The sequence below is a fragment of the Prunus persica genome, chromosome G2 (genome assembly GCF_000346465.2).
Source record: "Prunus persica cultivar Lovell chromosome G2, Prunus_persica_NCBIv2, whole genome shotgun sequence".
NCBI lineage: Eukaryota > Viridiplantae > Streptophyta > Magnoliopsida > Rosales > Rosaceae > Prunus > Prunus persica.
In genome coordinates this window covers 21,935,290-21,959,843 of record NC_034010.1, presented here as the reverse complement: position 1 = coordinate 21,959,843, position 24,554 = coordinate 21,935,290, and the positions used below count along the sequence as shown (strand labels likewise).

The 24,554-nt window shown below is 36.9% G+C and overlaps 3 protein-coding genes and 1 non-coding gene across 5 annotated transcripts; 1 reads left to right on the top strand and 3 right to left on the bottom strand.

The window, feature by feature from the left end:
• LOC18786978 (ubiquitin-conjugating enzyme E2-23 kDa) lies at positions 548-3,805 on the top strand. Of its 2 annotated transcripts, none has more exons than XM_020557906.1 (6): positions 548-570; positions 916-995; positions 1,501-1,615; positions 1,730-1,782; positions 1,886-2,014; positions 3,499-3,805. In XM_020557906.1, the coding sequence occupies exons 1-6, from the start codon at positions 563-565 to the stop codon at positions 3,627-3,629; spliced, it is 516 nt and encodes a 171-aa protein (XP_020413495.1). In that variant the 5' UTR covers positions 548-562; the 3' UTR covers positions 3,630-3,805. The 2 variants fall into 2 exon arrangements, with proteins under 2 accessions (XP_020413495.1, XP_007218489.1); XM_007218427.2 differs by lacking the exon at positions 548-570 and adding an exon at positions 631-816.
• LOC18784757 (ATP-dependent helicase BRM) lies at positions 4,229-15,346 on the bottom strand. Its single transcript, XM_007220375.2, has 14 exons — positions 14,633-15,346; positions 12,305-13,630; positions 10,821-12,173; positions 10,513-10,625; positions 10,156-10,243; positions 9,965-10,051; positions 9,690-9,782; positions 9,528-9,611; positions 9,244-9,447; positions 8,475-8,717; positions 6,825-8,399; positions 6,188-6,733; positions 5,657-5,908; positions 4,229-5,161 (listed from the first exon to the last, which is right to left on the bottom strand). The coding sequence occupies exons 1-14, from the start codon at positions 14,837-14,839 to the stop codon at positions 4,517-4,519; spliced, it is 6,816 nt and encodes a 2,271-aa protein (XP_007220437.1). The 5' UTR covers positions 14,840-15,346; the 3' UTR covers positions 4,229-4,516.
• On the bottom strand, positions 18,022-18,109 carry TRNAY-GUA. The gene is given in 2 exon segments: positions 18,022-18,057; positions 18,073-18,109. It is a non-coding gene; the product is annotated as a tRNA-Tyr (tRNA).
• On the bottom strand, positions 19,029-22,733 carry LOC18786519 (L-3-cyanoalanine synthase 1, mitochondrial). Its single transcript, XM_007218083.2, has 10 exons — positions 22,335-22,733; positions 21,363-21,472; positions 21,166-21,223; positions 20,779-21,042; positions 20,477-20,614; positions 20,329-20,380; positions 20,005-20,084; positions 19,810-19,869; positions 19,579-19,659; positions 19,029-19,423 (listed from the first exon to the last, which is right to left on the bottom strand). Exons 1-10 carry the CDS (start codon positions 22,515-22,517, stop codon positions 19,325-19,327), a joined length of 1,125 nt encoding a protein of 374 aa, XP_007218145.1. The 5' UTR covers positions 22,518-22,733; the 3' UTR covers positions 19,029-19,324.

Here is a 24,554-nt window from a genome sequence, read left to right as displayed (position 1 = left end):
ATAGAAAAGGAACTTTGCCAAAAATAAAGAAAAAGAAAAGGAACATTCAAATGTGATGATCAATTATGCATCTTAACCATTCATACTTAATCTAAGTATTAACCTCACATACACATTCTAAGCAAAAGGTGATTTTATTGTCACACCAAGATTTAATAAAAATAATTCTGATTAAAATAAGTAATTCTGATTCTCTTCCACTAGAGACCGGCCATGACACAAAGGTCATCTATAGTTGGCCTTTTCTTATTTATACATATATATATTTTTTTTCTTTCCAAATTTTGAAAAGATAAAGAATTAAGGATGTTTTGGGAATTTGATAGGATGTGTTGTTGGGAGTAAGGTTAGGGGTTCGTTTGGGAGTAATTTTGAGACTGTTAAAATTAGTTGCGGGGAGAAGCATCAACTATAAAATCACTTAAAAACACTTAAAGTAATTATATAAAAAAATAATTCTTTATAAAAATGATTATTGAACTATTCAGAATTACTCTCATCGCCGTGTCTTTTTATTTTTTGGTTTGGGTGAATAGAATCCCTGACAAAGGAGGAATCTTTGATGAAACTGTGAGCCATGTAAAAAATTGCGTATTAAATTTCAAATGGGTCCTACTAGAAATTTCAGCCATCATTTTAATTATCTCCTAGTTTCACTTATTGTTGTCTGAACCGTTTTTGGTTCTTTAAGTTTGCTAGAAACTCTTCTCTCCTCATAACTCATAGGCTCATAGCATAGAAGAACAAGGGAGAAAGATTTGCCACTAAAACCATGTCTTCCCCAAGCAAACGCAGGGAGATGGACTTGATGAAACTGTGAATTTTCTGATTAATAGTCTCATCCAAAAAATATTGAATATTTTTTTCTTTTTGTTGTGGCTTATCTTACCTGTTCTTTCCCTTGTGCTTTATCAGGATGATGAGTGATTATAAGGTAGACATGATCAATGATGGAATGCATGAGTTCTATGTAGATTTCCATGGACCCAGTGAAAGTAAACTTTCATTACCCCTCTCTTATTTTCTAATTTTTAGTGCTTCTACAAGATATTTTTTTGCTTTTTAAGTTGGCTTCTGTTATGGGTCTTTGCTAATTTTGATTCTCTATTGATTTAGCTAAGTTGGCAATTTGTAGATGTTATCAGCTGTAGATTATTTTGCCAAAAAAAAAAAAAAATCTTTTCTCTATCATTTTCTTTTACTGTATATTTTGGAATTGCAGTTTTGTTCTCTTCTATTTTATCCACTTTTTTTCCAGTTACTACTTTTGATTGCAAATCTGGAAGAAATCTAACCCCTTGATGATCATAAAGAAATTAATTTGCTCTTTGTTTCTTGTTATAACTGTGTTTGATAACAGCTAAACAAGTTTGTTGTTTGGCCATTGCTCTATTTGGATTTGATAATTTGGTTTGGGAAATAGCTACTTGAATCTCCGGTAAATTTTCTCTTCTTTTCGACTCCGTAATCCCGTTTGCTCCATATCATGGATTCTGGCAGGTCCTTATCAGGGAGGGGTGTGGAGGATAAGAGTTGAATTACCAGATGCTTATCCCTATAAATCTCCCTCAATAGGCTTTGTCAATAAGATCTACCACCCAAATGTTGATGAGATGTGAGTAATAACAGTCAAGAATTCATGCTATTGTAAAATGTGCAGCGTGCTCCATTAACCAACTCAAAATAGGAAGTGTTCAATTCTAACTGTAATGATGGAATTGAATTTCAGGTCAGGTTCAGTTTGTTTAGATGTTATCAATCAAACGTGGAGCCCCATGTTTGGTAAACACATTTAACTAGCCACCTCTTTAGACTGAAATCCAAGTTTCTTTCCATTTTTATGGTTGACTTTATTGGTCTCATATCTACAAGCCTGTGTTCCCAGATCTGGTGAACGTATTTGAAGTATTCCTACCACAGCTTCTGCTGTATCCCAATCCATCAGACCCTTTGAATGGAGAGGCTGCCGCTTTGATGATGCGCGACAGAGCTGCTTACGAACAAAGAGTTAAAGGTATTGATTGTTTTCTAGGTTCTTGTTTCCCTGTCATGCATCTGTGTTGTGCTAGTTTGAGATTTGTTGCTGGCTTGTACCACCTGTTTTTACTCATCTCGCATATTTTTCCTAATATTCTTAATTAAGTTTCGACTTTAGTGTATCCATGTTAAAATTAGTGCTGACAGGAACATATGGATTCTTCATATATGACCTTTCCAATAGTGTTAAACCTTGTGTTTGTGGAGTATAACTCTGAGTGTTGACATAACACTGCTTGTCTTACTCATGTAGATGTCAGCTTAAATTGTGTTGAGTTGAGAACCTTGCATTGTGTTATGTTTGAGAAGTAATCATAAATTTCTCCATTAATAAGTCATGCATGTGCATTACCAAACATGGAATCAAATTATACATGTATACGTAGAGTTTTGTCTCATGGATGAGATGTGAGCTTTTACTGACATCTGAACCTATCAACATATCAGACAATCTGAGTGCCTTGTTTAGTGCCTTTTGATTTTGTAATTATCATTGTACTTAAGGTTGGATTTTAATCATAACTGAGGAAGCATTCAATACACTTCTTAAGTATCCATGCTGCATGGCGGTTAACCTTCATCTGTACTGTGATGTTGTTTAAAAACAAATCTTCAACACTAGAAACAGTTGAAGCCGCCAAAATTGTTTGTTTCAATGAGTGAGAAAAATGATTCTCTCCAACACTACCTTTGATTGAAAACTAGGAACAACGCTCCATCCAAACAATCTTCTTTAAGGATTCATTTGTTTTGTAAGTTGACACTGGAGATGTTGCAATTGATGTGAGCGAAGGGGGCGCTAGTGGTAACAACATTTCTGGTTTTGATAGTATAGTAGTTTTTCTAAGTGGAATGGGATTAATGATGGTCAAGTAGTGGTAATTTTAGATCTAGTGGATATTTTGCTGATCTTGGCTATGTGTTATGATGTGTATGGGGAATTAGCCTTTTTTTCTTCTTTCGACCCCAAAAAAATATCTGATGTCCATTGTTTCCGAGAATATTCAAATGCACGTCTAAACATGACTTTGTTGGATTCTTGATTGATTATTCTTTGACAAGCAAGACGAAATTTTCGTGTTTTATTTGACCGCTGGAAGGTGGATCTGGTAGAATTTGATGTCGAATTGTCACCTTTAATAGCAAATTAATTGAATTCTAAACTGGATTGGATCCGGGCAAGCTAAATCTAACACTAATTTGGTAGAAGTTTGTTTGACTTGCAGTGCCAAGTTCAACTCAAATCAAATTCTTAATTTAAACATAGACAGGTGTTGGGGGAGGGGGGGTGGCGGTGACGATACTTTTTGATTGGGTTTAGCTTGAACCTATGAATGACCGGTACTTACACATGACATTGTGTAACTATCAGTCATTGATAGATTGGGTCCTGTTGATAAATACAGCTCTTGCTTTGCATTCCCCATAACTTTTGACATGATTATACTATTGTTCATACAGAATTCTGTCAGAAGTATGCTAAGCCTGAAGATATAGGAGCTGTCCCAGAAGACAAATCAAGTGATGAGGAGCTAAGTGAAGATGAATCTGATTCTTGTGATGATCAAGTGGCAGGTCAAGCAGATCCGTAGGGATTTCTGGTCTTTCTTTTAAAATGTTTGTATGTGTACATGATGTTGTAGCCTTTTCTTAATTCATCCCCAACTCCAAAGAAGACTGGATATTGGGAAGGGAAAGAAATTCCCCAGCTTGTATTACTTTCCTTTGCACCCCTGTAAATAAATGTACTGTTGGTTTTCATGCTTCAGTCTCTTGTTTGTTACAGCTTGGAGAGTGGTGAAACCCATCCATAGTTAATTTGGCAGAATGGTGGAGTTTGGTAAAGTGAATTCTGCCTGGGATAAAATAACGTTTTGTTTGGGAAGAAGAAAGTTGGTAATTAAATGGAATTTTCTTGGCTGCTACACTGACAGAAACCAATAAGAAAGTTAGTAATTAAATGGAATTTTCTTGCTTGGCTGCTACACTGAAACCAATCAAATCGGGTGAATTGGAATGAGAACTCACTCTTTCACATGTCATTACAGTATTGGCCGGAAATAGCATTGTTTTGCTACTTTCAGCATAAAATAACATTTTGTTTGGGAGGAAGAAAGTTTGTAATTAAATGGATTTTTCTTGGCTGCTACACTGACAGAAACCAATCAAATCGGATGATTGGAATGAGAACTACAGTAACAGCCAAGCAGGTGACAGATTGAATTGAGATTTGTAGCACTTAATCTTCAAGATCAGTAAGTATGAAGGGAATGTATTAGGTCTTCTCTAGCAGAGGGAGGGGTACGACCTGCGAGGCACGGATATAAGCTACTGACTTTTCATAGAAAAAGATGTTTGTAAACGAAGACCTACACTGTATGAACAGTATGGCTATTTGTGCCCTTATGCCACTAAAATTATGAACAAAAGGGAAGTGACAACTTCTTCCAGTACATCATTAATCAATCCTTTAGCAAAGTCATAAATGGCTTGGCCTTCTCTTTCCAGAGTCTGTCCGTAACCTCTTTACGGGATTTGCCCAACCAACTGACCCTGCAGCCTTATTCGAAGGCTGAGCAGGCTGGTTGGTCCACCCTTGCGAGGTTTGTTGAGTCAATCTCTCCTTTGGAACCGAATTTGAACCTGGACTTTTAATACTGCGACCCATACTTGGGGGTGAAACAGGGCCAGCTGATCCAGTCCTAGGCTTTACCACGGACTTTTCCCTGTCTTTTCTCTTCTTCTTGCAGATAACCAGATCCCCTGGATGAGCAAGCTGTGGAGAATCATCCTGCTGATAGTGCTCCCGACTATTACCACTTCCACTCCCAAGTCTTGATTCCTTGTGGGGCATATGGCTTCTCATCCTCGTGTCTTCGCTACTGAAAATAGGAGTACGTTGTTGTGGCTTCTGTTGAGGACCCGGGTCAGGCTCCACCTCATTTATATGTTTGTGTCTCTTGCTTTGGCCAACAGTCACCGGTCTTGGGGATGGAGCATTAGTGGTCAAAACTGGGCTAGTAAAAGAGAGTGCACTTCTGGCTTCTCGAAAATCAGTGTCTGCAAATGCTATTTTCAAGATATCAAAGAAAAGATCATGTACTTTCCTGGCTTCAGTTCTTACCTGTACATTATAGTTAAACCAGAGGCTGTCAGTTCATTTTATTGAAATACTGCACACCCTAAATACACAAGTGCATCTACTAACAGCAAAGCAAGGAAATATTAACCATTAGCAAATACAGTTAAAAATAAAGGCACTCGTAAATTATCAGAATTTACTGGCACTTGTGTCCCTCAAACTTTATACGCTTTGGAAAAGAACTAGGCTACTTTTCTATAGCCATGTTTAACCAAATTCAGTTTTCTGGGTTTAGTGCAAAAAAGATGTGTTTTAGCATACAGAGACGAGAGAAAGGTGTATTCACTAATTGCTTTTTCTTAAGAAAACACATAACAGTTAGTAATAAGAGTAACTAAGACAGTATTTAACTTAGTCATGCTTCTGCAACACCGCTTTAAGAATGACTTCAAAATCAACCACAGCAACATGAAAATATAATGAACTAGTATGGCAGAGTCAATGAGAAAGGCAGAACATAAAGCTTGAGCGACTTACCTCATGGGAAAAACCATAAAATTGCATTGCACTTTTCAACATAGACTGCACGTCAAACACAAGCTCCATCACTCCATTATACTCCAACCTCTCTATCCGCTGATCAATCTTTCGTAAATCCAAGATATTATTTCCAGATCCACTTGCGTAACCAGCATTTTCAATGCGCTTCCACAAATCTGTTAGTAAAGGTACTATTTGAGGACCTTCCTTATCTATTCTCCTTTGGAGCTTGCTAATTACATTCTTGCACTGCACGAATAGAAACATTAGTTAGAGTTCACAAAAGAAATGCTAAAGAATGCCACACCCGGAGAAAAAAAATTAGGAATGCAAAGAATAAAGGTCAACACAATTACATTTACATGTCACAACACGTCTAGCAATATAAATTAAAAGGTGATGTTTCCACAAATCTTGAATAAAACAGGAAGCAGACGCCTTATGACATATATAACAGCAGATAAGGGCAGCATTTAGCACCTCAAAACCCAGAACAAAGCAGTAATAGGACAATTCAATTGTACATACCCTTCTCTGGATGATGTCAGGCATTTTTGTGCCATAAACTGGAGTTCCACTCGTACTCCCGATTTTTCCATCCCAATTTTCTCTGTGGTGTTCAGCAGCATCTTCTGCAGGATCAGGCACGCTATTTGATCTGCCAGATTTAGGTGAAGCATGCAACTTTGACGCGTTACCAACTCTCCTTGCAGGCAAACTTCGCCTAGTTTTTGAGGATGAATCACTTTGGTCATGTTTTAAAGCATGGGGATCTCCATACATTTTGATTTCAGAATCAGCCCTTGACTGTGTTTGAGATTTATGGTCTGCTTGGAAGGGCAACAGAGATGAATCTCCACGTTGGAGAGATGGCGTCTCACTACCAGATTTCTCCTCTGGCCTTTCCATGGTATGACGAGGGCGAACCCTAAGACTACGCTTCCTCTTGATCTTAGGTTGCAAAACCTGTTCGTCTTCACCTTCATCGCGGTCATGATTCCAACTTCCAGATTGTTGGTGGTCCATATGAGAATCCCCAGATACGACAATCTCACCTTCCTCTACATCATCAGGCTGGAAAAACACCAAGAGACTAAATTGAATAGATAGCAAAGGCAAACCAAACCAGTTAGAAAGCATCAATTCAGAAAGACAAGACACATACCAGCCTCTTTGAAACAGATCCTGGCCTACCATCTATGGCAGACAGGGAACCAAATTTCTGGGAAGAAACAGGAGACACTGTCTGCATCAACCTCCGACTGTCTGAGGATGATCCTGAGGAACCAGCTTCTTCTAGCATGTGGTTATTTCTAACTCTTTCTGAAGCCTGGGGATAATCGTAGCCAACATCATATTCAGGGCCATCTTCTTCCACTTGTTCCTTAATAATTGGTGTTGCCTCAACAGCACCACTATATTCATCATCCTCTAATTCTCCAACTTCTCCCTCTTCTTCATGCAAAGAATATTCATTTCTCTCATCAGAACTTGCTTCTGAGTATTCACCATTGTCATCATCTAACTCCTTATAGCTGGGATGCTTTTTCCCCTTGGGCCGCCCCCTCTTTCTTTCAGTTTTTGGAGATGAATCAGAACCCATTTCACTGGTCTCCAAGCCAATATTACCACCCAACAAAGTGTTCTTAGATGGTCTTTTTGATAAACTAGCAATCACAGCATTTACTTCTCTTGTACCGGTTCGAAGCCATTTGGGAACCTGGTTGTACTTAGTCATCTCCTCAATCCAGTCCAGTTCTTCATCCATTTGATCAAACAATTCAACTTCTTCTTCGCTTCTAGCAATCATGCGATTTACCTCCTGCAAAGAGGGAACGTCATGAAGAGTTTCTTGGTACCTCTCTTCATCATGCAGTAAGGTTTCCAGAGTCATACGTCGCTCTTCATGTGTGGTTCTTTGGTCAAAACGCCCAGCATTGATAACCTCATCAGCCATGTCAATCTTGTATTGTTGAATGTTGTTTCTTATGAGGCTCTCAATTGATCCGATATACCGATCCTTACCAGCAAGGTCATCCTCTGAATCAACAGTACCTCCATTTCTTAGTTCATCCTCCTTCTGATGGCTAGAGATTTTGTCAACAACTGCTTCCATATAAATGACCTTGACTTCTCTCTTCTGTCCAATGCGGTGGGCTCTAGCAACTGCCTGTTCTTCATTTTTAGGGTTTGGATCAGGATCATATATGACAACCGTATCAGCAGACTGGAGATTAAGACCCCGACCAGCTGCACGAATACTAAGCAAGAAGATGAAGCAGTCCGAATCAGGGCTGTTGAAATCCACTATAGCTGACTCACGATCTTCTAAACTGGTTGTTCCATCAATTCTTCTGTAGACAAGTCGACGCCACTGCAAGTATTCCTCCAAAATATCAAGGAGTTTTGTCATGGTACTAAAAAGAAGTACTCGATGCCCTGTTCTCTGAAGTTTAATAAGGATCCTATCCAGGATCCATAATTTCCCACAGGATCTTATAAGGAAATCCTTGGAAAAATCATTGAAATATGGATAATTAAGCAAAGGATGATTGCAAGTTTTTCGCAGTTCCATACATCTGTTATTTAAGGTTTTGTACACTTTGGGCTGATAAAGTGGATTCTTTTGAACCCTGAGCTTCTCTTCTTCAGGATCTACTCGAATAGTGCCTGTTGATTTGATCCAGTCATATACAGCACTTTGAATAGCTGACATTCTACACCTTAAAACTATGGAGATCTGCAATCAAGCACCAGTGTTAGAAATCAATCACAGGAAAATAAATTATTACAAATGATAATCACTAAAGCATACCTTAGGTGGAAGTGCACCTTCCACGTCTTCAACACGACGCCTAAGCATAAAAGGCTCTAAAATTTGATGAAGTCGGTGGATGATGATAACTTTCTTTTCAGTCTCAAGCCAGTCATCTTCTGCATTTGGTGTAGGAGCTTCCTTTTGAAAGGGTTTCGAAAACCAGTCATGAAATGCTTTCCGATTATCAAATACTTCTGGAAGAAGCAAATTTAATAGTGACCAGAGTTCCTTCAAATCATTCTGCAATTGAAAAGTTAAACCAAATTCAACTCAATTTTATTATACAAAATATTAATAAAATAAAGACGACACACATTTGTGTGAAAGGAACTAAATGATCAAACAGGTCATAAATCTTGTTCAACACTGACACTTCTAGGTTCTTTTTAACAAGAACAACACTTCCATGTTCACAAGACAATGAATTATTATTATTATTATTATTATTATTATTATTATTATTATTATTATTATTATTTTATAAACTTCATAGTATATTGGTTTTTGATGCCCTATATTTTTCAAAGGAAATAAGAATTAATGCCGTGCCTCTGTTTAATGCCCTGTACAGGTATGCCTATTATAAAGCATAAACTAGGATAAAAACATTTAATGATGCTACTGTTGTTGCACAACTCAGCAAAGACTGAAAAGGGTTAAATTAGTTAGGCCTATCAAAATTGCACCATAATATAAGTGCTGTTTTCTCTCTTAAAACAAAAAACAAAAAAAAAGCGTAAAAGTGTTGTGATCTCTCTTAACGAACCTGTAATGGTGTTCCTGTCAAAAGCAAGCGCCTTTGGCAACGATACCTGTCAAGGTCACGAGCTAGAACCGACTCCCTGTCTTTCATCCTTTGTGCTTCATCAATTATTATATACTTCCAATCAATTTTTGAAAGTTTGGAGCGATCATACATGATGAACTCATAAGTTGTCACAAGGACATTAAACTTCAAGGCACAAACCTCCTATGAAGCAAAATATCAAAAGGAAGTTTAGCACTTGCCTAGAAATCAAACATTTAGGTAGATAAGCAAATCCATCTTACTTGAGAAAATAATTTTGATCGTTGATCCTTCCCACCAACATAATATATGCATGACACAGATGGAAGCCAAGTATGCAACTCACTCTGCAAAAGGAACTCAGTTAGGCATGTTAACAAACAGTAAGCAATGTCTTATTCATGTAGAACAGAAAATAAACTAACCTTCCAATTTACCAAAACAGCATTTGGAACAATTATGAGATGCGGCCCATAGTTCCCTTTGAACTCCATTAAATATGCAATCAATGCCATCACCTGCATGAGGAAAATTATATATAATTCAGTTAAATTCACACTGCCAAGGGAACTAAGGTACTACATGAGACTCACTGCCCCACATATTATATGGCAAATCCTAATATATCAACCGCCACAGCTATTCACCATATAACTTATGGCTTTTCATGTCTAAAGAGAGAAACAGAAGAGAAAGTCACCTGTACAGTTTTCCCAAGACCCATTTCATCTGCCAATATTCCATTTAACTTGTTGTTATACAGAGAAAGCATCCATTGCAACCCAACCTGCAGAACCACAGACAGTCAAAAATAGACTAGCTTGCTACAGAAGTAATAGTGGACATTAAGCAAAAGCCAAATAGTAACAATTCTTAATTACAGCAACCTACAAGTTGATAGTCTCTTAAGTTTCCAGTCCGTAACATTGAGGGTTGCCTTATGACCCTTTCATTCACAGCATGTGCAAGACTATAATACCTGAAGACAACCATGAGAAATGAGAAACAAATAGGAGATAAAAATGATTATACATATCTAAGTACATGCACTACACATAAGGAAGCCTTCAAAAATGTTTTGGAAACAAATTGATAGCGATTTGAAATCAAATTAAGAAATATGAGAAATAGTTATTGCAGATACTAGGCACATTTTCAAAAACCAGCAGTAGTAGAAACCTCCACCTCAAGAAACCAACTGCACATTCAAATTTTATGTCATCAAGCAAAGCCAAACAATTAACTTACTTGTTAACAGATGAACTATCTCTAGGTGCATTCATTTCTATAAATCGATTTCTAATCAGTACTTCCTCTCCAGCACAAGCTGCTGCCGCCCTAACTTCTTCCTCAGAGAGACCCTAGTTGTAGACAAACAGATCCAACATGGGTAAGTAACATAGAGGAAGTGATCCAGCATGGTTTATAACAAGAAAATGAAAACTTTGTACCCACATAGTCAAAGGAATTTATTAAAAAATCATGTGAAAATAAAGAAGTCAAGACTGACAAATTAAGAGGCCAGTGGGAGGGAAGAGAGAGAGAGCAACGCATACCTGCACCCGTGCAGAAGCTGCAGCAGCATTTGCTGCCTCTTCCACTTCCTGTTGATTCTTGGCAGCTGTTATTTTACTTCCAAGCTTATGAAGATATTCCTCAGTCTGACTCAAAAATGATGATAGAACCGCATATCTCTCCGCTGCATCCCCTGGAATACTAGTCTGCTGTTCTAGCAAAATTTCCCTGTACCTTTCAACATCATTATTCTTCAATGCTTCCATCCTTTTACTCCTATCATCATCCTTTCTTTTTGAAAACTCCCTCAACATTCTCTCATGATATTTGGCAACTCCCCTGTTGCGTGCAGTCCGTGCATCACGAATGGCCCAGTGAGCTTCAAGTAGCTTCTTACGCCACTGGAAAATAGATTTCAGTTGCTTCTCCCTCATGGCTTTCTGAGAGGCCTGCACTTGCCTAGCTAGCTCCATCCGCTGACGCTCACAAAGCCGAACAAACTTCCTATAAGGCCTGTCAGGCATTGCCATTATCTCCTGCTGTTGTTGATCAATTTCATCTCTTAAGCGCGCCTGTAAATCTAAAAGTCGAAGCTTTTTTTCTTCAATTTGCAACCGCAAGACAAGATCAGGCCTAATCCTTTTCCTCTCCAAATTTACCGCCAATAGACCACCAATCTTCTTAATATTTTCTGTTCTCTTCTTGTTAAGAACTTCCACACCTTCCTCAAACAGAAGATCTTTGACATCATATGCCAATGTTAGATTATTATTATTATTGCTGTTAGTATTGTTGTTGTTCACCATCACTCCTGAACCAAAGGAGTCATGTTTCCTAGTGAAAAAGGGGAAATCAAACAGTGGTCCGTGATACTTTCTAGCAGAGCTAACATCTTTTGGCTGGGGTACAGTGCTTGCTTGTGCAGGCTTCTTAACTTGCATGGCATCAGATACAGCAACCTGTGATGCAACAGACTTTCCCCTATCAACTGGAAACTCACTTCTAACAGGAGCTTTTTGAATACTGCGTTCAACTTCATGGTCCAACTTAACAGAAGATAAAGTGGAATGCTGCTCTTCTTTTCCAGAAGACACCACGGGAGTAGGTTCCTTCAACGCAGTGGGCGTTCCTTGCACATGAACTGTTGATACAGTTGCTTTCTCATCTCCAGTAAAAGCTTCCTCTTTTGGAACGTTCTGTGCATTTATTGATGCCACAGCCTGTGAATCTTTTTCATTGGACTCCATATGCCGCACGTGATCTTCTATAACTTTCCCAGAAGATTTATCCTGAATGTTTCCTCCTCCAGGAAGCAATTGCTGCTGTAGCTGCAGATCAAGTGGTGGTGGAGCAATAGCCCGAAGAAGTTCTTGTGGGAGTGTGCCTTCACCTTTCTATCAAGCAAGGGGAAATTGAAGTAAGCAACGTGTTCATAATCAACTCTACCTGTTCCATAAAAATCTATAAACCAAATATATAAATGAAAGGCAACAATAGAAGGGATAAAAACAGAGAACTAATGCACCTTGAGTCGCCTAAATGCTAGTATTTGAGCTTTAAGAACATGAAGCTGCTGTTTGGTGAACCCAAGACGTTGTTGTGGCATCTGAGTAGACGGTCCACCTTGTGTCTGTACGTGGTTGCCAGAGCCCCCATCATTAGGAACTACAGCCTGTGGAGAAGATCGACTCAACTGCTTCTGGTATTGCATCTGCAATGTTTCTGGATTGTTCAGTGGACTTTTTCCGTGGAAAGAGTGATCCACACCCTGGCTTGTGTTTGCAGATGACTGTGTGGGGTGGATAGAAGTCATTCCATTTCCAATAGGAACCGACTGCCTAGGAGGCATCTGGTTTTCTCTGCCATGAACAGCAAACTGCTTCACAGGAATGCTGTTACTATTGTTAAAGATGCTAGTATTTGAACCTGAACCAAATGGGCTAGGAGCAACCGTCTGCTTTGCTTTTGCAGAGCTAGACTGTCCAGATACATCGCTTGATGAATTAGCATGCGGAGAACTCTCACTCACAACTGGTGGAGAAGTAACCTGCTGCTTTGACACTGGAACAGGTGATGATTGTACACCCATGTTGCTTTCATTTGCCTTTTGTTGAGCAGCCATCCTAGACTGCAACAATGGAATGAGCTGCGCCATCAAGTTGGCATTTCCAGGCTGTGAAAGATCAATGTTGTGCTCAAGCGCAAATGCTTGCAACTGAGCAGCCAATGCAATCTGGTTGTTCGGCGTGTTTTGGGTGCTTTGCTGAGCCTGTGGTGCCAGCATTGGCCTTAACATATTTCCAGGCATGAATTGACCTATGCCTGACTGCTGGGCTGAAGGCTTTGATTCACTCCTTTGGTCAGAGGGTGGCTGTGCTTGGTCCATCTGCTTTTCTCCACGAGTAAAATGTTCCGTCAAGTTCTTAGACGATGATGCTTGTGCCTGATTAGCTGCCTGCATAGACATGAGTTCCTGCATTTTCATATTTCCCAATCGCATGTCCTGGTCTTTTCCAGATGGAGGCCCCAACAATCCCATTTTAGCTTGCTGCTGAGATTGCATTGCCAAACCTGACTTCTGCTGGGCAGCCTGAAAAGCATAATGAAGATAAGCTTGATGAACTGGATTTAACACTTGCTGGTCAACACCTTGACTCCTATTCTGTCCATCCTGGGAGCCATGTTGTTGAGCCAAATCAATGAACTTCCTAGATTGTTGAGGCATTTGACTGGAGCCAGGAGATGAAACAAAATTGCTCCCTCCCAGAACTCCTTGGAGACCAGCAGCTTGATATGCTAGAAGAGCTTCATTCCCTTCAGGTTTTCTTAAAAATTGTTGCTGTTGTAATGACTGCATGACGATAAATTTTATAAGAATCTCAGTCACATCAATATTTAATATGAAAAACTGCTTACACTAATGACATGAACAAAATCTATAAAATACACATCCCCCAATATCATTTGCATAACTTTGATTTGAGACGGTAAAAGTATGAAAATGCTGTGGATATTGATATCGTTCAAATTAAAACAAATTCACAGAACCTGAGCAGATCTCCAGTACAAATGTGATCCTACCAATGCACCAGAACAATATGATTGTAACAATCAGATTCATGTTTCTGAAAGTCATACAATTTGTAGGTGTGTCAGCTATACCTCCCTAGAGCAAGCCATGTAAAAAACAATGACAATAAGAACCCAGGGCTCTGGGTAAGAAAAATGTTATAGGACACAGGCTTATTTTCATTTAGTTAATAAGGCGGACGCAAACAAATTAAACCATATAATTCCTCTGTTACATATAGCAATCAAACTAATCAAAAACTTTAAAAAGTAGTGCAGCAGAACAAATAAGGGTTGGACATGGTCGCCTATAATTTAACATCATATGTAAGGAATGGAAGACAGTAAAACAAAACCATAAGCAGACGCCAGCTTGTTGTCATTAAGCTATCTTGAATTTAATGGAGCAAAAGTAGATGCCAAATTACAGTTAAGCAGATAAAAGTGCAAAGCTAAGATCAGTTACCATTAAGACCTGCCAAGTTTGACTCCTTGAATACCTAAAAGCTCTTGTTCAAGAAATCAAGTGAGCAACCAACTAACTTACCAAATGTCCGATAGTAACAGTTAACAAGAAAACCACGACACACAGATGTATCAATAGCAAAAATTCACTCCAACCCATTTGGAAGAACACTCCCAAATAGAAAACCTACATAATGTAGCAATCATAACCAAACCAAAAATGACAAAATTCACACTGACCCATCTGCAGCGACACTCTAAATTCCAATTTCACTTGATTTCCACACAAAATTCAATTTTCAGCCACACAAATTCTTACCTGCCTAGACCCTAATTGCTGCTGCTGCTGCTGCTGTTGCTGATGTTGATGTTGATGCTGCACAGAATCGAAACCCAAGTGTGGCGTAGACACGGCCGAGGACGACGAAGACGGTGAAGCAGCCGACGATGTCGATCCAGCCCGACCCGCGGGGCCCACTCCCGGGTTCCGGCTGGGCCCGCCTCCACCTCCGCCACCAGATTGCATGCAACTCAACCCAAATTCACACACATCCAACAAACTCAAATCACCCCCCAAAAAGAAACCATATATTCGAAAAAAGAAAACCCCCAAAAAGCTCAAAACCCAAGAAAACTCAAATCCCTCCAAAAAACCTCCAACTGAAACCCTATCTGGGCCCTCGGATCCCAACGTTCAAAAACCCCCAAGCTCAAAACTCTCTTAGCAACTTTCTCTCTCAATAAACCAAAAAAAAACGCGGGAGTTCCGGAGTGGGGGCTACAGACCGATGGATCCTAGAGACGCGAAGTTGACGGGAATCGGCGACTCAACTCACTCTCTTTGGTTGGGTTTTCCGCAAATCACAAATTTTTTGCGTCAAACCCTAGCGATTTTCAATTTTTTTTCAATTTCAAATTTTTATTAAAAAATTCATTTTTGTTTTTGCATTTAATTCTTTAGTATTTTCCTTCTCTCTTTTTTTTCTGCTCAAGTTTGGGTGATGAAGCACTTCTGCTTTATATGGCTTTGTGCTAAAACAACGAGGTTGGGTCCGGTTGACTACCGTTAGATATTTGCGGAGAGAGGTCCAGTTGTAAATTGCCCCTACAATGGGACCTAATTGCAGAAGTGCCACAAATTTATGACTTTTAACTTACTTTCTCTTTAAAAATGATGAATTCATTTCTGTGTGATTTTATTCCTAATAGAAGAGTGTTTACCACTATAGTTATAACTTACATTTATAAAGGATGGAAAATACCCATCAATTTTATATGTAACTTATGCATATTTATTTTTAACAAATTACAAGTTAACATACAACCACGGATACGACACATATATATAAATTCGAGATATGCATGTTTCACATCTGTCGTTAAAAATATGCATAATTTTCTGTGCAATTAAGTAACGTATCGAAAACGTGAGCATTGTCGTTACATAGAGAAAAGAAGAAAAAAGATTACACAAGCATATTTACTAATCTGATGACAGGATTACGCGATAGGTGATATGTTAGTTATTTTTATAAATTATCATAGGTCATGGTAATTAATAATACCAAGTACACTTCATCAACAACAACAACAAAAAAAGTAATACCAAGTACACTTTATTCTTCATTAGTTGTGATTTGTCACATAATCTGGTTGATATATATTAATTAAAATTTGAGTCATGACAATGATTCTAAATGAAATCTTTTTTTTTTCTTTTTTTGTTTTTGTTTTGTTTTTAGGATTTTTCCTGGACGATAGCATGTTAAATTTACACACACTACATAGATGTTAGGACTCGAACCTAGAACTTTTCCTGGATAAATATTTACTCCAAATCACTATACTAGTGAGTTGTTTTGCTAAATGAAATCATTTTAAGGGCCAAAGTGAAACCTTTTTCTTAGACTTTATTTTGTGAAACATCAAAGGCTAATATATGAGAAAAACATAGCTACATTCAAAGGGTAAAGGTATCCTAATTGGTAACCCAAAAACACCTCCAATCAATCGAATCAAAAAGACAAATCTCCAATCAAATAAATAAAAAGTAAAATAGTCCTAGCCAATCAAATCTATATGAGCTCCTATGTTTTTGGCTGTTTATATTAACTTTTTGTCATACGACAGATTCGAATTTCTTACTTTTTCTTTATAGAATAATCAACTATAAAAAAAAAAAATGTTGTGACAAATTAAGATATATTTCTGAGCCTGACAAACTTTTTCGCTATGCCACGCGTCTAATAGAACATGGCAAATGGCAATTTCCAATTTGGTTTAGTTATTTGCAAACGCCCTGAGGGAAAAAAAGAGAAGGAACCTTCATTAAAAGTTCTTAGCTAATGGAGATGGATCACAATCACATTGAGAAGGTTTAAAAGTAAATTTATGTGAAGTGTGTGGGTTAAAGACCAAATATATGTTACAATTAAGCATTAATTGTGCCATATTTTTTTTACTTATTAGACTTTAAAGATAAAATATTGGGAGTCATTAATTGTGTGACTAAATCTGTAAATTGGAGGGAAAAAATGGGTTTTATTTAAAATTTTCTAACTTATTTTGTTAGAGCTTACAATCATGCTTCTTATTTTTTTAGTTAAAATTTAGCTAAAAATGCACAAAAGTTATTTTAGGAACTCTGTATAAAATTTGAACTCTAATCATATGGAAGTCATGAATACTATAATTATTTTTAATTCAATATGATTTGTCTATCTCTATAAATAAATAAAATATTAAAAAAATATTAATTAAAAGTGTAAACTATGCATAAAACAAAGCATCATTAAATTATAGGTAGTCACTAGGGGTCTTTTCTCTCTCCTCATATTTAAGAGCTTCTAGACATCTCCCTATATTATGAGGTAGATAGGGAGCATGGTTGGAGTTGTATTTTTTCAATTTCTCCCCAAAATTTGTTTAAGGAGGTGGTTTAGGAAGCTCATTATAGATGTTCTTAGATATTATCTTTTGTAGCGTTTGAGAATGTTAATGTAAAAATGTCTCACACTGGAACCTCAATTTTCTTTATGGTATCAAAGCGGGTTAGCCTATGTGTGAAAGCCTAATGGCCACACGTGCTCCACGTCACCCAATATGTGTTGGCGACGTGTTAATCTTGAAATTAGCCACAAGTGTGGGGGCATATGAGAATGTGAAGGTAAAAATATCCCACATTGGAAACTTGAGAAACTTAGCAATGACTACTTTAGATTTTGTTTTGAAGAAAAGTAAAGATAAAGCTTTAAAGTGTAAAAAATCTTTGCCAAGGCAAATTGGATACAAGTTAGGTGCGAATAGACAGATTCTTTTACATTGATGATTTAACAAAGTTGAGTAAATTTTTTTAGAATTTTTTGTATTGGAATGGACGATAATATACTAAATTTACACACACTATACAGATGATAGGACTCGAACCCATGACATTACCTGAGAAAACAATTACTCCAAACCACTACTACACTAGTGGGTCATTTTTAATATTTTTTTTATTTTATAAAAACAAAGTAGAGTAAAATAGTGTTTTTTTGTTTGTTTGTCCAGGATCTATAAAATTTGATAAATACCAAACGTGAACCTACATATAAAGTTACAACTTGACCCAAAAAAAAAAAAAAAAACTTATAAAGTTACAGATCCCAAAACGATGTCGTAATTTAATATCTAAAGTCCAACTTTGTAAAGATTAAAAAAAAAATATCCGACCTGCCGGATTCGAACCAGCGACCTAAGGATATCTGTTATTTGCAACTACAGTCCTCCGCTCTACCAACTGAGCTAAGGTCGGATGTTGATATGTTGTTGGATTATTACAAATTTTATATTATTTCTCCTCTCTCTCTTTCAGGGATTAATCATTTCCCTAGATAGTGTCACTGCCACTTCCACATAGCTAGCTGACATTTAAGGTTACGTATTAGATTTAAAAATAAATAATAAACAATGAAATATCGAAAGGTATTATTTTAGTAGGATACTTATATTTTATCTTCTATATAAATCAAGAGGTCATTATCATGAAATTTCCAAATAACTCAAAATTATCCTCTTAAAAAAAATTTCTAAACACAAATACTTCATATAAAACGACAAACATATAAACTAATATCTATTAATGCAATTAATTTAAAAAAAAATAAAAGAAAGAAAAGTTGATGTCGAACAGAAAAATGGTACACAAAACGTGGTGTAAAAATGTGATAGGCGTTACATATTCGTTATGTGAAAGCAATAGTGTAGTCTGCCTTGATCAAAGAATAAGTTGGTTTCAATTTTTATTTTAGATTTAAAATCATAACAAGTATTTGTTAGATTAAAGATCATGCTTACTGATTCATCCAAAAAAAAAAAACAGATCTTGCTTACTGATCTTAATACAAAGAATGTGAAGCTTTTAATGGAACTTAATCTCAATTTGTTCCTTCCACAATCCACATATGACATAGAAGATAAATGGTGTGAACTGCATAAAGTTGGGTAAGAGCTGGAGATTAAATTATGGTAATGGCTTAGAGCCATGGAGAAGAAGGATGGCAAAGGGAGAGATCATAAGTATAAATCATGAAGACACAAATGACAAGCTCTCTTTCCCTCAACTTTTTCCTTCCCCCTTTTTCCCTCCTACCAAACATAGCACTAAGGCACCGTCGTCATCGTACGTAAATTCCCTGAACAATTACCCAAGTAGAGAATTTGTAGGGCAAGGCTATCTGGGAAGGATTGTGGGTTTATGTAATATCTGTGATTCTGTGTGCATATATGCTTTGCACAATCAAGATGAGTTACACGAACATAACTTAAGTAAGACACTCAAAAAGGGTAAAATGCCTCAATCACAAGCCTTCTACAACACAAATGCCTTATTGCAGACAATGTTCTAAGCACAAATTATAATCTCTGACGAATATGAGCTTATGTCTGCTGCAATCGACATCAACTGAGTACATTGATACAACTGGTTTCATAATTCACACATGGAGAGCCTTGGAGTACTTCTAAGGCCTTAGTCGACTGAGACCGGTTGCATGTTTTCAGCTTCCTTCCTCAGCTCTTCAAACAGGACAGATGACAAGTATCGCTCCCCGAAACTTGGGTGAACGGTCTAAAAATCCAACAAACAAGCAAAAGAATTATGAAGAGCCAAGATGTTTCACAGTTCACAACACATGCCAAAAACTCAAAACGTGTACAGATTGAACAAACAATTAAAAACTTGATCCTATATGCAGAGAAAACTGAAGGATAACTGGCTCTTACCACAATAAGTTTGCCTTTGTTTTCTGGCTTTTTAGCAAGCTCAATTGCTGCCACCGTGTTGGCTCCGGATGATATTCCTACCTACATGAACCAGGAGTGAAAAATATGTTTCAGTATGTTGTTACCAAGTGCCAAGGTGGACCACGAAGTTTTGGGTGCTTAAAAGTCGAACTGATGCTCAAAATAATGAGTGGTGAAATCTGTGGTTTTGGTAATCGAATAATTAATTACCATAAGTCCCTCTTCCAATGCCAATCGTCTTGCCATTTTTACTGCATCATCACTTTTAACCTGTAAAATGAGTGTTGAACATAAAAAATCAAGATCAATAAAAACCACAACTCCGAAAATAAACACTATAATTTTCCATCTTTTTTCAGCAAGTTCTGTTCTTCATAACAAAAATTCATCATATTTGGTAATTACCTCAATAACTCTATCCATCACATCCAAGTCCAAAATATCTGGTTTGAATCCAACCCCGTTGCCAGTGATCAAATGAGGACCTATTACCATGGACAACTTTGTAAGCTAACAGGACAATGAATCTTGCAGAGGATATATAAACTTCCAAAAATACAATGATGGACAAAAATACTTCGGAACCACCATACTAACTCTAAGTAACAGTAAGGTTCCAAACTGTTATGAAAAATTCCTGCCACAGTAGCAACTAAACAACGCATTTAGAAAAGAAAGAATTTGACACAAGAAAAACCACTGAGAACCAGATGTTAAGCAATATTCTACCTGGTTTGCCACCGTTTAGCACATTACTTTCAGCAGGCTCCACTCCATATATCTACCATGATAGCAAGAGAATCAACATTAGCCAAGGAAATAAAAACACATCACAAAATGCATGAATATACTGGTGAGATAACTTAAATATTATCACCTGAACATTGGGATTTTTGGATTTGAGATACTGCCCAACCCCAGAGACTGTGCCTCCGCTACCAATTCCCATTATGAAGATGTCAACTTGCCCATCGGTATCCTCCCATATCTCAGGGCCTGTAGTTTCGAAATGCACCTGTTTTTTTAAAACCATTTTGAGGTCAGTCATATATCCACCGCATATATAGCATAACGATTATCTGGTGTGATAAAACTGGTGTGATATTTGATCAAGTTAAGTGTGAGCAAATTCAATACAGCTTGAATCCAAGACTAGAAAATATGGATCATATTCGGTACCCGAGTATTGGCAGGATTTGAGAACTGTTGGAGCATATGAGCATTTGGTGTGGATTCCAGAAGATCATAAGCCTTCTTAACAGTTCCTCCCATCCCCCTGGCTGGATCAGTGAGAATTAATTCAGCTCCAAAGGCTCTCATACACACCCTTCTCTCCAAGCTTGTGTAAGACGGCATAGTGAGAACCATTTTATACCCTCTCATGGCTGCCATAAAAGCCATGCTGATTCCCATATTTCCTGATGTTGGCTCCACCAGTACTGTCTGATGCATTTACACAATATTATTAATTAGGGAAATCTGAAGCTGTAGTGCAGAGTTTAAAAACAATCCTATCTGATTAACTGCCAAAAAAAAAAGAGCATAAAACAGAACTCTTCAGCTAACCTTGCCAGGAGTTATCAAGCCTTTCTTTTCTGCATCGTTGATCATTGAAAGTGCTGGTCTGTACCGAAATTAAACAACCAACTTTTCATTTGATCCATATCAAACGGTTGACGTAAACTAAAACAAAACAGCGTTTGTAAACTAAAACAGCTTGCGAATTTACGAATTCTAAAATAGCGGTGAAGCAACAAATGTACCTGTCTTTGATGCTAGAGGTGGGTTGAAACATCTCTTGCTTGACAGCTATATAAGCTCCACATCCTTCAGTGACTTTGTTGAGATAGACAATGGGAGTTCTACCAATGAGCTGAAATATGGCAAACAGATTTTATCATTGAAAAGGCATATATATATATATATATATATATATATACCTGATATAATATTTGATATGTAACACCATAAATCACCTCTTCTGTGATTTCCTTTTCTTCACTGATTATTGCCTAAATTAATGGATTTTCTATATATTGAAGCCCAATTAATTAAATCAAAACCCAATTCAGTAATCAGTTAAACAGATAAATATCTAGTCAAATCTCCTTGATAGTTCATGATTAAGATCAATACAATGAATTTCATATGGGATCAGTAATAATAAACCAACCAGAGACAGGGGACATGTGTATGTTTTGATAGATTTATAAATTGCCACACAAAAAATCCTGATAAGTTTATAAATTCAGCATGTGGTACAATTTAAACATGCACACGGATCTATAAAAAAAAAAAAACACAACTTATATTTGATTATATTTAATTTGGCAATAAATAAATAAAACCCCATATAACCATGACGAATTGAAACTATAACGACGCGTCTTCTTTTTTATTTTTTGCCAAAACGACACAAGTAGTGGACAGTTCCACTACCACGTGACCCACACAGAGTGAGTGGCAGAAGACTGTCTACAACTTGAACTGCAAACACAAGTTCCCCAGAAAAAATAAAAAGAAAAAAGAAAAAAGATGCAGAGATCTCAAAAGGGTTATCTAAAACATAGAAAATATAAGAAAAATTTTAACATGTGAAACTATAGTCTATGAATTTATAGGAAGAAAAGAGAACATAAAAAAACTAGCATGCATCATAGAAGAAAAGAAGCTCACATTCAAACCAACAAAATGAAAATTCTTCAGTGAGAGAGAGAGAGAGGATTAATAATTACTTGGGAGACTTCTGTTTTGACGTGGGTTCCAGGAAGATCCTTAGGAAGGTTTCTGACCCTCTGAGCAAAAGATGGAGAATCAATGATGGGTTGGCTCACTTGGGTTGAGAAGAGTCTCTTTCTCACGGCTTCATTGCAGAGCAAAGTGGATCTTTTCTTCAGAAAGCTCCTCAAGGCCGCCATTAATGGATGCTATTCGAAGCTGGTACTCCTCTGTCAACTGAACAGTGGATTTTGGATAATTGAAGTCAAAAGAGAAATTGTGACTCTGTGAGACTGGTAGTAAGAGTGAGAGACTGTTTTTATAAGGATTTTGGTAAGGTAGAGTGGAGACTTGGATGATGATGATATAGGATTGTAATGCACGGATCTATAGGGAAAGTGTAGAGCAGGGGCTGGCGCACACATGTATGGTGGGCCTTTACCTTACAGTTACCTCTTGAGAAACGCTATTTGCATGTAGCACACTTGTATTGCATTTGTATGCATGTAGCACACTTGTATTGCATTTGTATGGTTCGCTAATCTATATATATATATATAGAGTCTCGATCTCTTGGACCATAAGAGTCCAAGATATTGTGGTCACCCACCGTTGGATATTAATCCAATGGTTCAAAAAAGTTTCTTAAAAGGAGTGCAATAATAAGTGAACCGTTGAATTTACATCCAATGATGAGTGACCACAAATCTCTTGGACCCCAGTAATCCAAGAGATCAGGAATGTATATATATATAAACAACCGCATGAAACATTCAAATATATATATATATATATATATATACAGTCCCGATCTCTTGGACCACAGGAGTCCAAGAGATTGTGGTCACCCATCGTTGGATATTAATCCAATGGTTTAAAATTTTTTTTTAAAAGGAGTGCAAGAGTGAGTGAACCGTTGAATTTACATCCAACGGTGAGTGACTACAAATCTCTTGGACCCCTGTAGTCCAAGAGATCAGAACTGTATATATATATATAACAATCGGCATGAAACGTTGAAAATATCAGAAGATATTTTTAATTAATGCAAACATTAAAAATTTATTTGGTATGTTAGATTGTACTAATTAATTTGAGTCAATTTCCTCAATCAATTAAAATTTTACTGCAATGTATCACTTAAGCTAACTCAATTTGTTTTCTCCTTTAAAATGTTGCATGTGTTTCGCATGTAAGATTTTGAAAGTACCGTGTAATAATAGTCTTGTAATTAAATAGCCTTTCAAAAAGTATCCTGGCAAGGTTAGGTAACAAATATTTGACTGAGCTTTATCAATGAAAAATTACAACAAGACTTTAACCTTCTTAATTATTATAATATGTTTTATGATGTGAGGAGTTGAATGAAGCATCTTTTCTTAATCATGAGTAGACAAATATATGTAAATGGGACCACATTAGCAGCTGTTGGGATTGGGAATTATCTCTCATTGTGGTGAGGGGTGGTGGTAAGTTGCTTTGGTGGGCCCCTTCTTCTAAATCGTCATTTAGATGTTTCCTATGTCGATGATTAGTACTATGGTTTTAATTGAGCTTAAAGGGTAAAGAGTAAAGGCTAAAGGGTAGGTCAAATGTTGAGATTGATTTTAACTTTATTAGAATTAATTAGTGTAAGTCCCTAAAGTCTTTTATTTTACCAAAAAACACCCATGAAGCCTTTTTTTATTATTTATTTTTTATACAAACGATAGTCTAAATTATAAATAGAATGACGATTTCTCACACATACACATTACTAAGGTGTCGTAAGGATTCGAACATAGATAACTGATCTGCAAGTTAATATTCTTTTCTATTAAGCTAAACCACATTGGGAAAGCCCCTAAAGTCTTTAATTAGACTTTATTTACACATTTTTAATGGATCTTTGAAGATTCTTTGATGTAAACGAGTTTGCGTGAGTATCATGAGGCTCATTATAAATATAAGCTCATAAGTTTCAACTTGGTTCGATCTTTGAGCCAAACTTGATTCTCTTGTAGGAAACGTCCAATAACTTGAATCAAAATTAGTATATAATTAACTTGTCAATTTGCAATGGACCATAGTTAAATGAATGATGCAATATAACACAAAGATTGTCCATCGAGAATTACTTTACTGGTGTCTGAACTTTGATCTATATTGTCATCACGTCAATGATAATAAAGAGAAAACACAAAATTACCCATAAAATATGCAAAATTTATTAATAAAGTTTGATTTGGTACTTATTA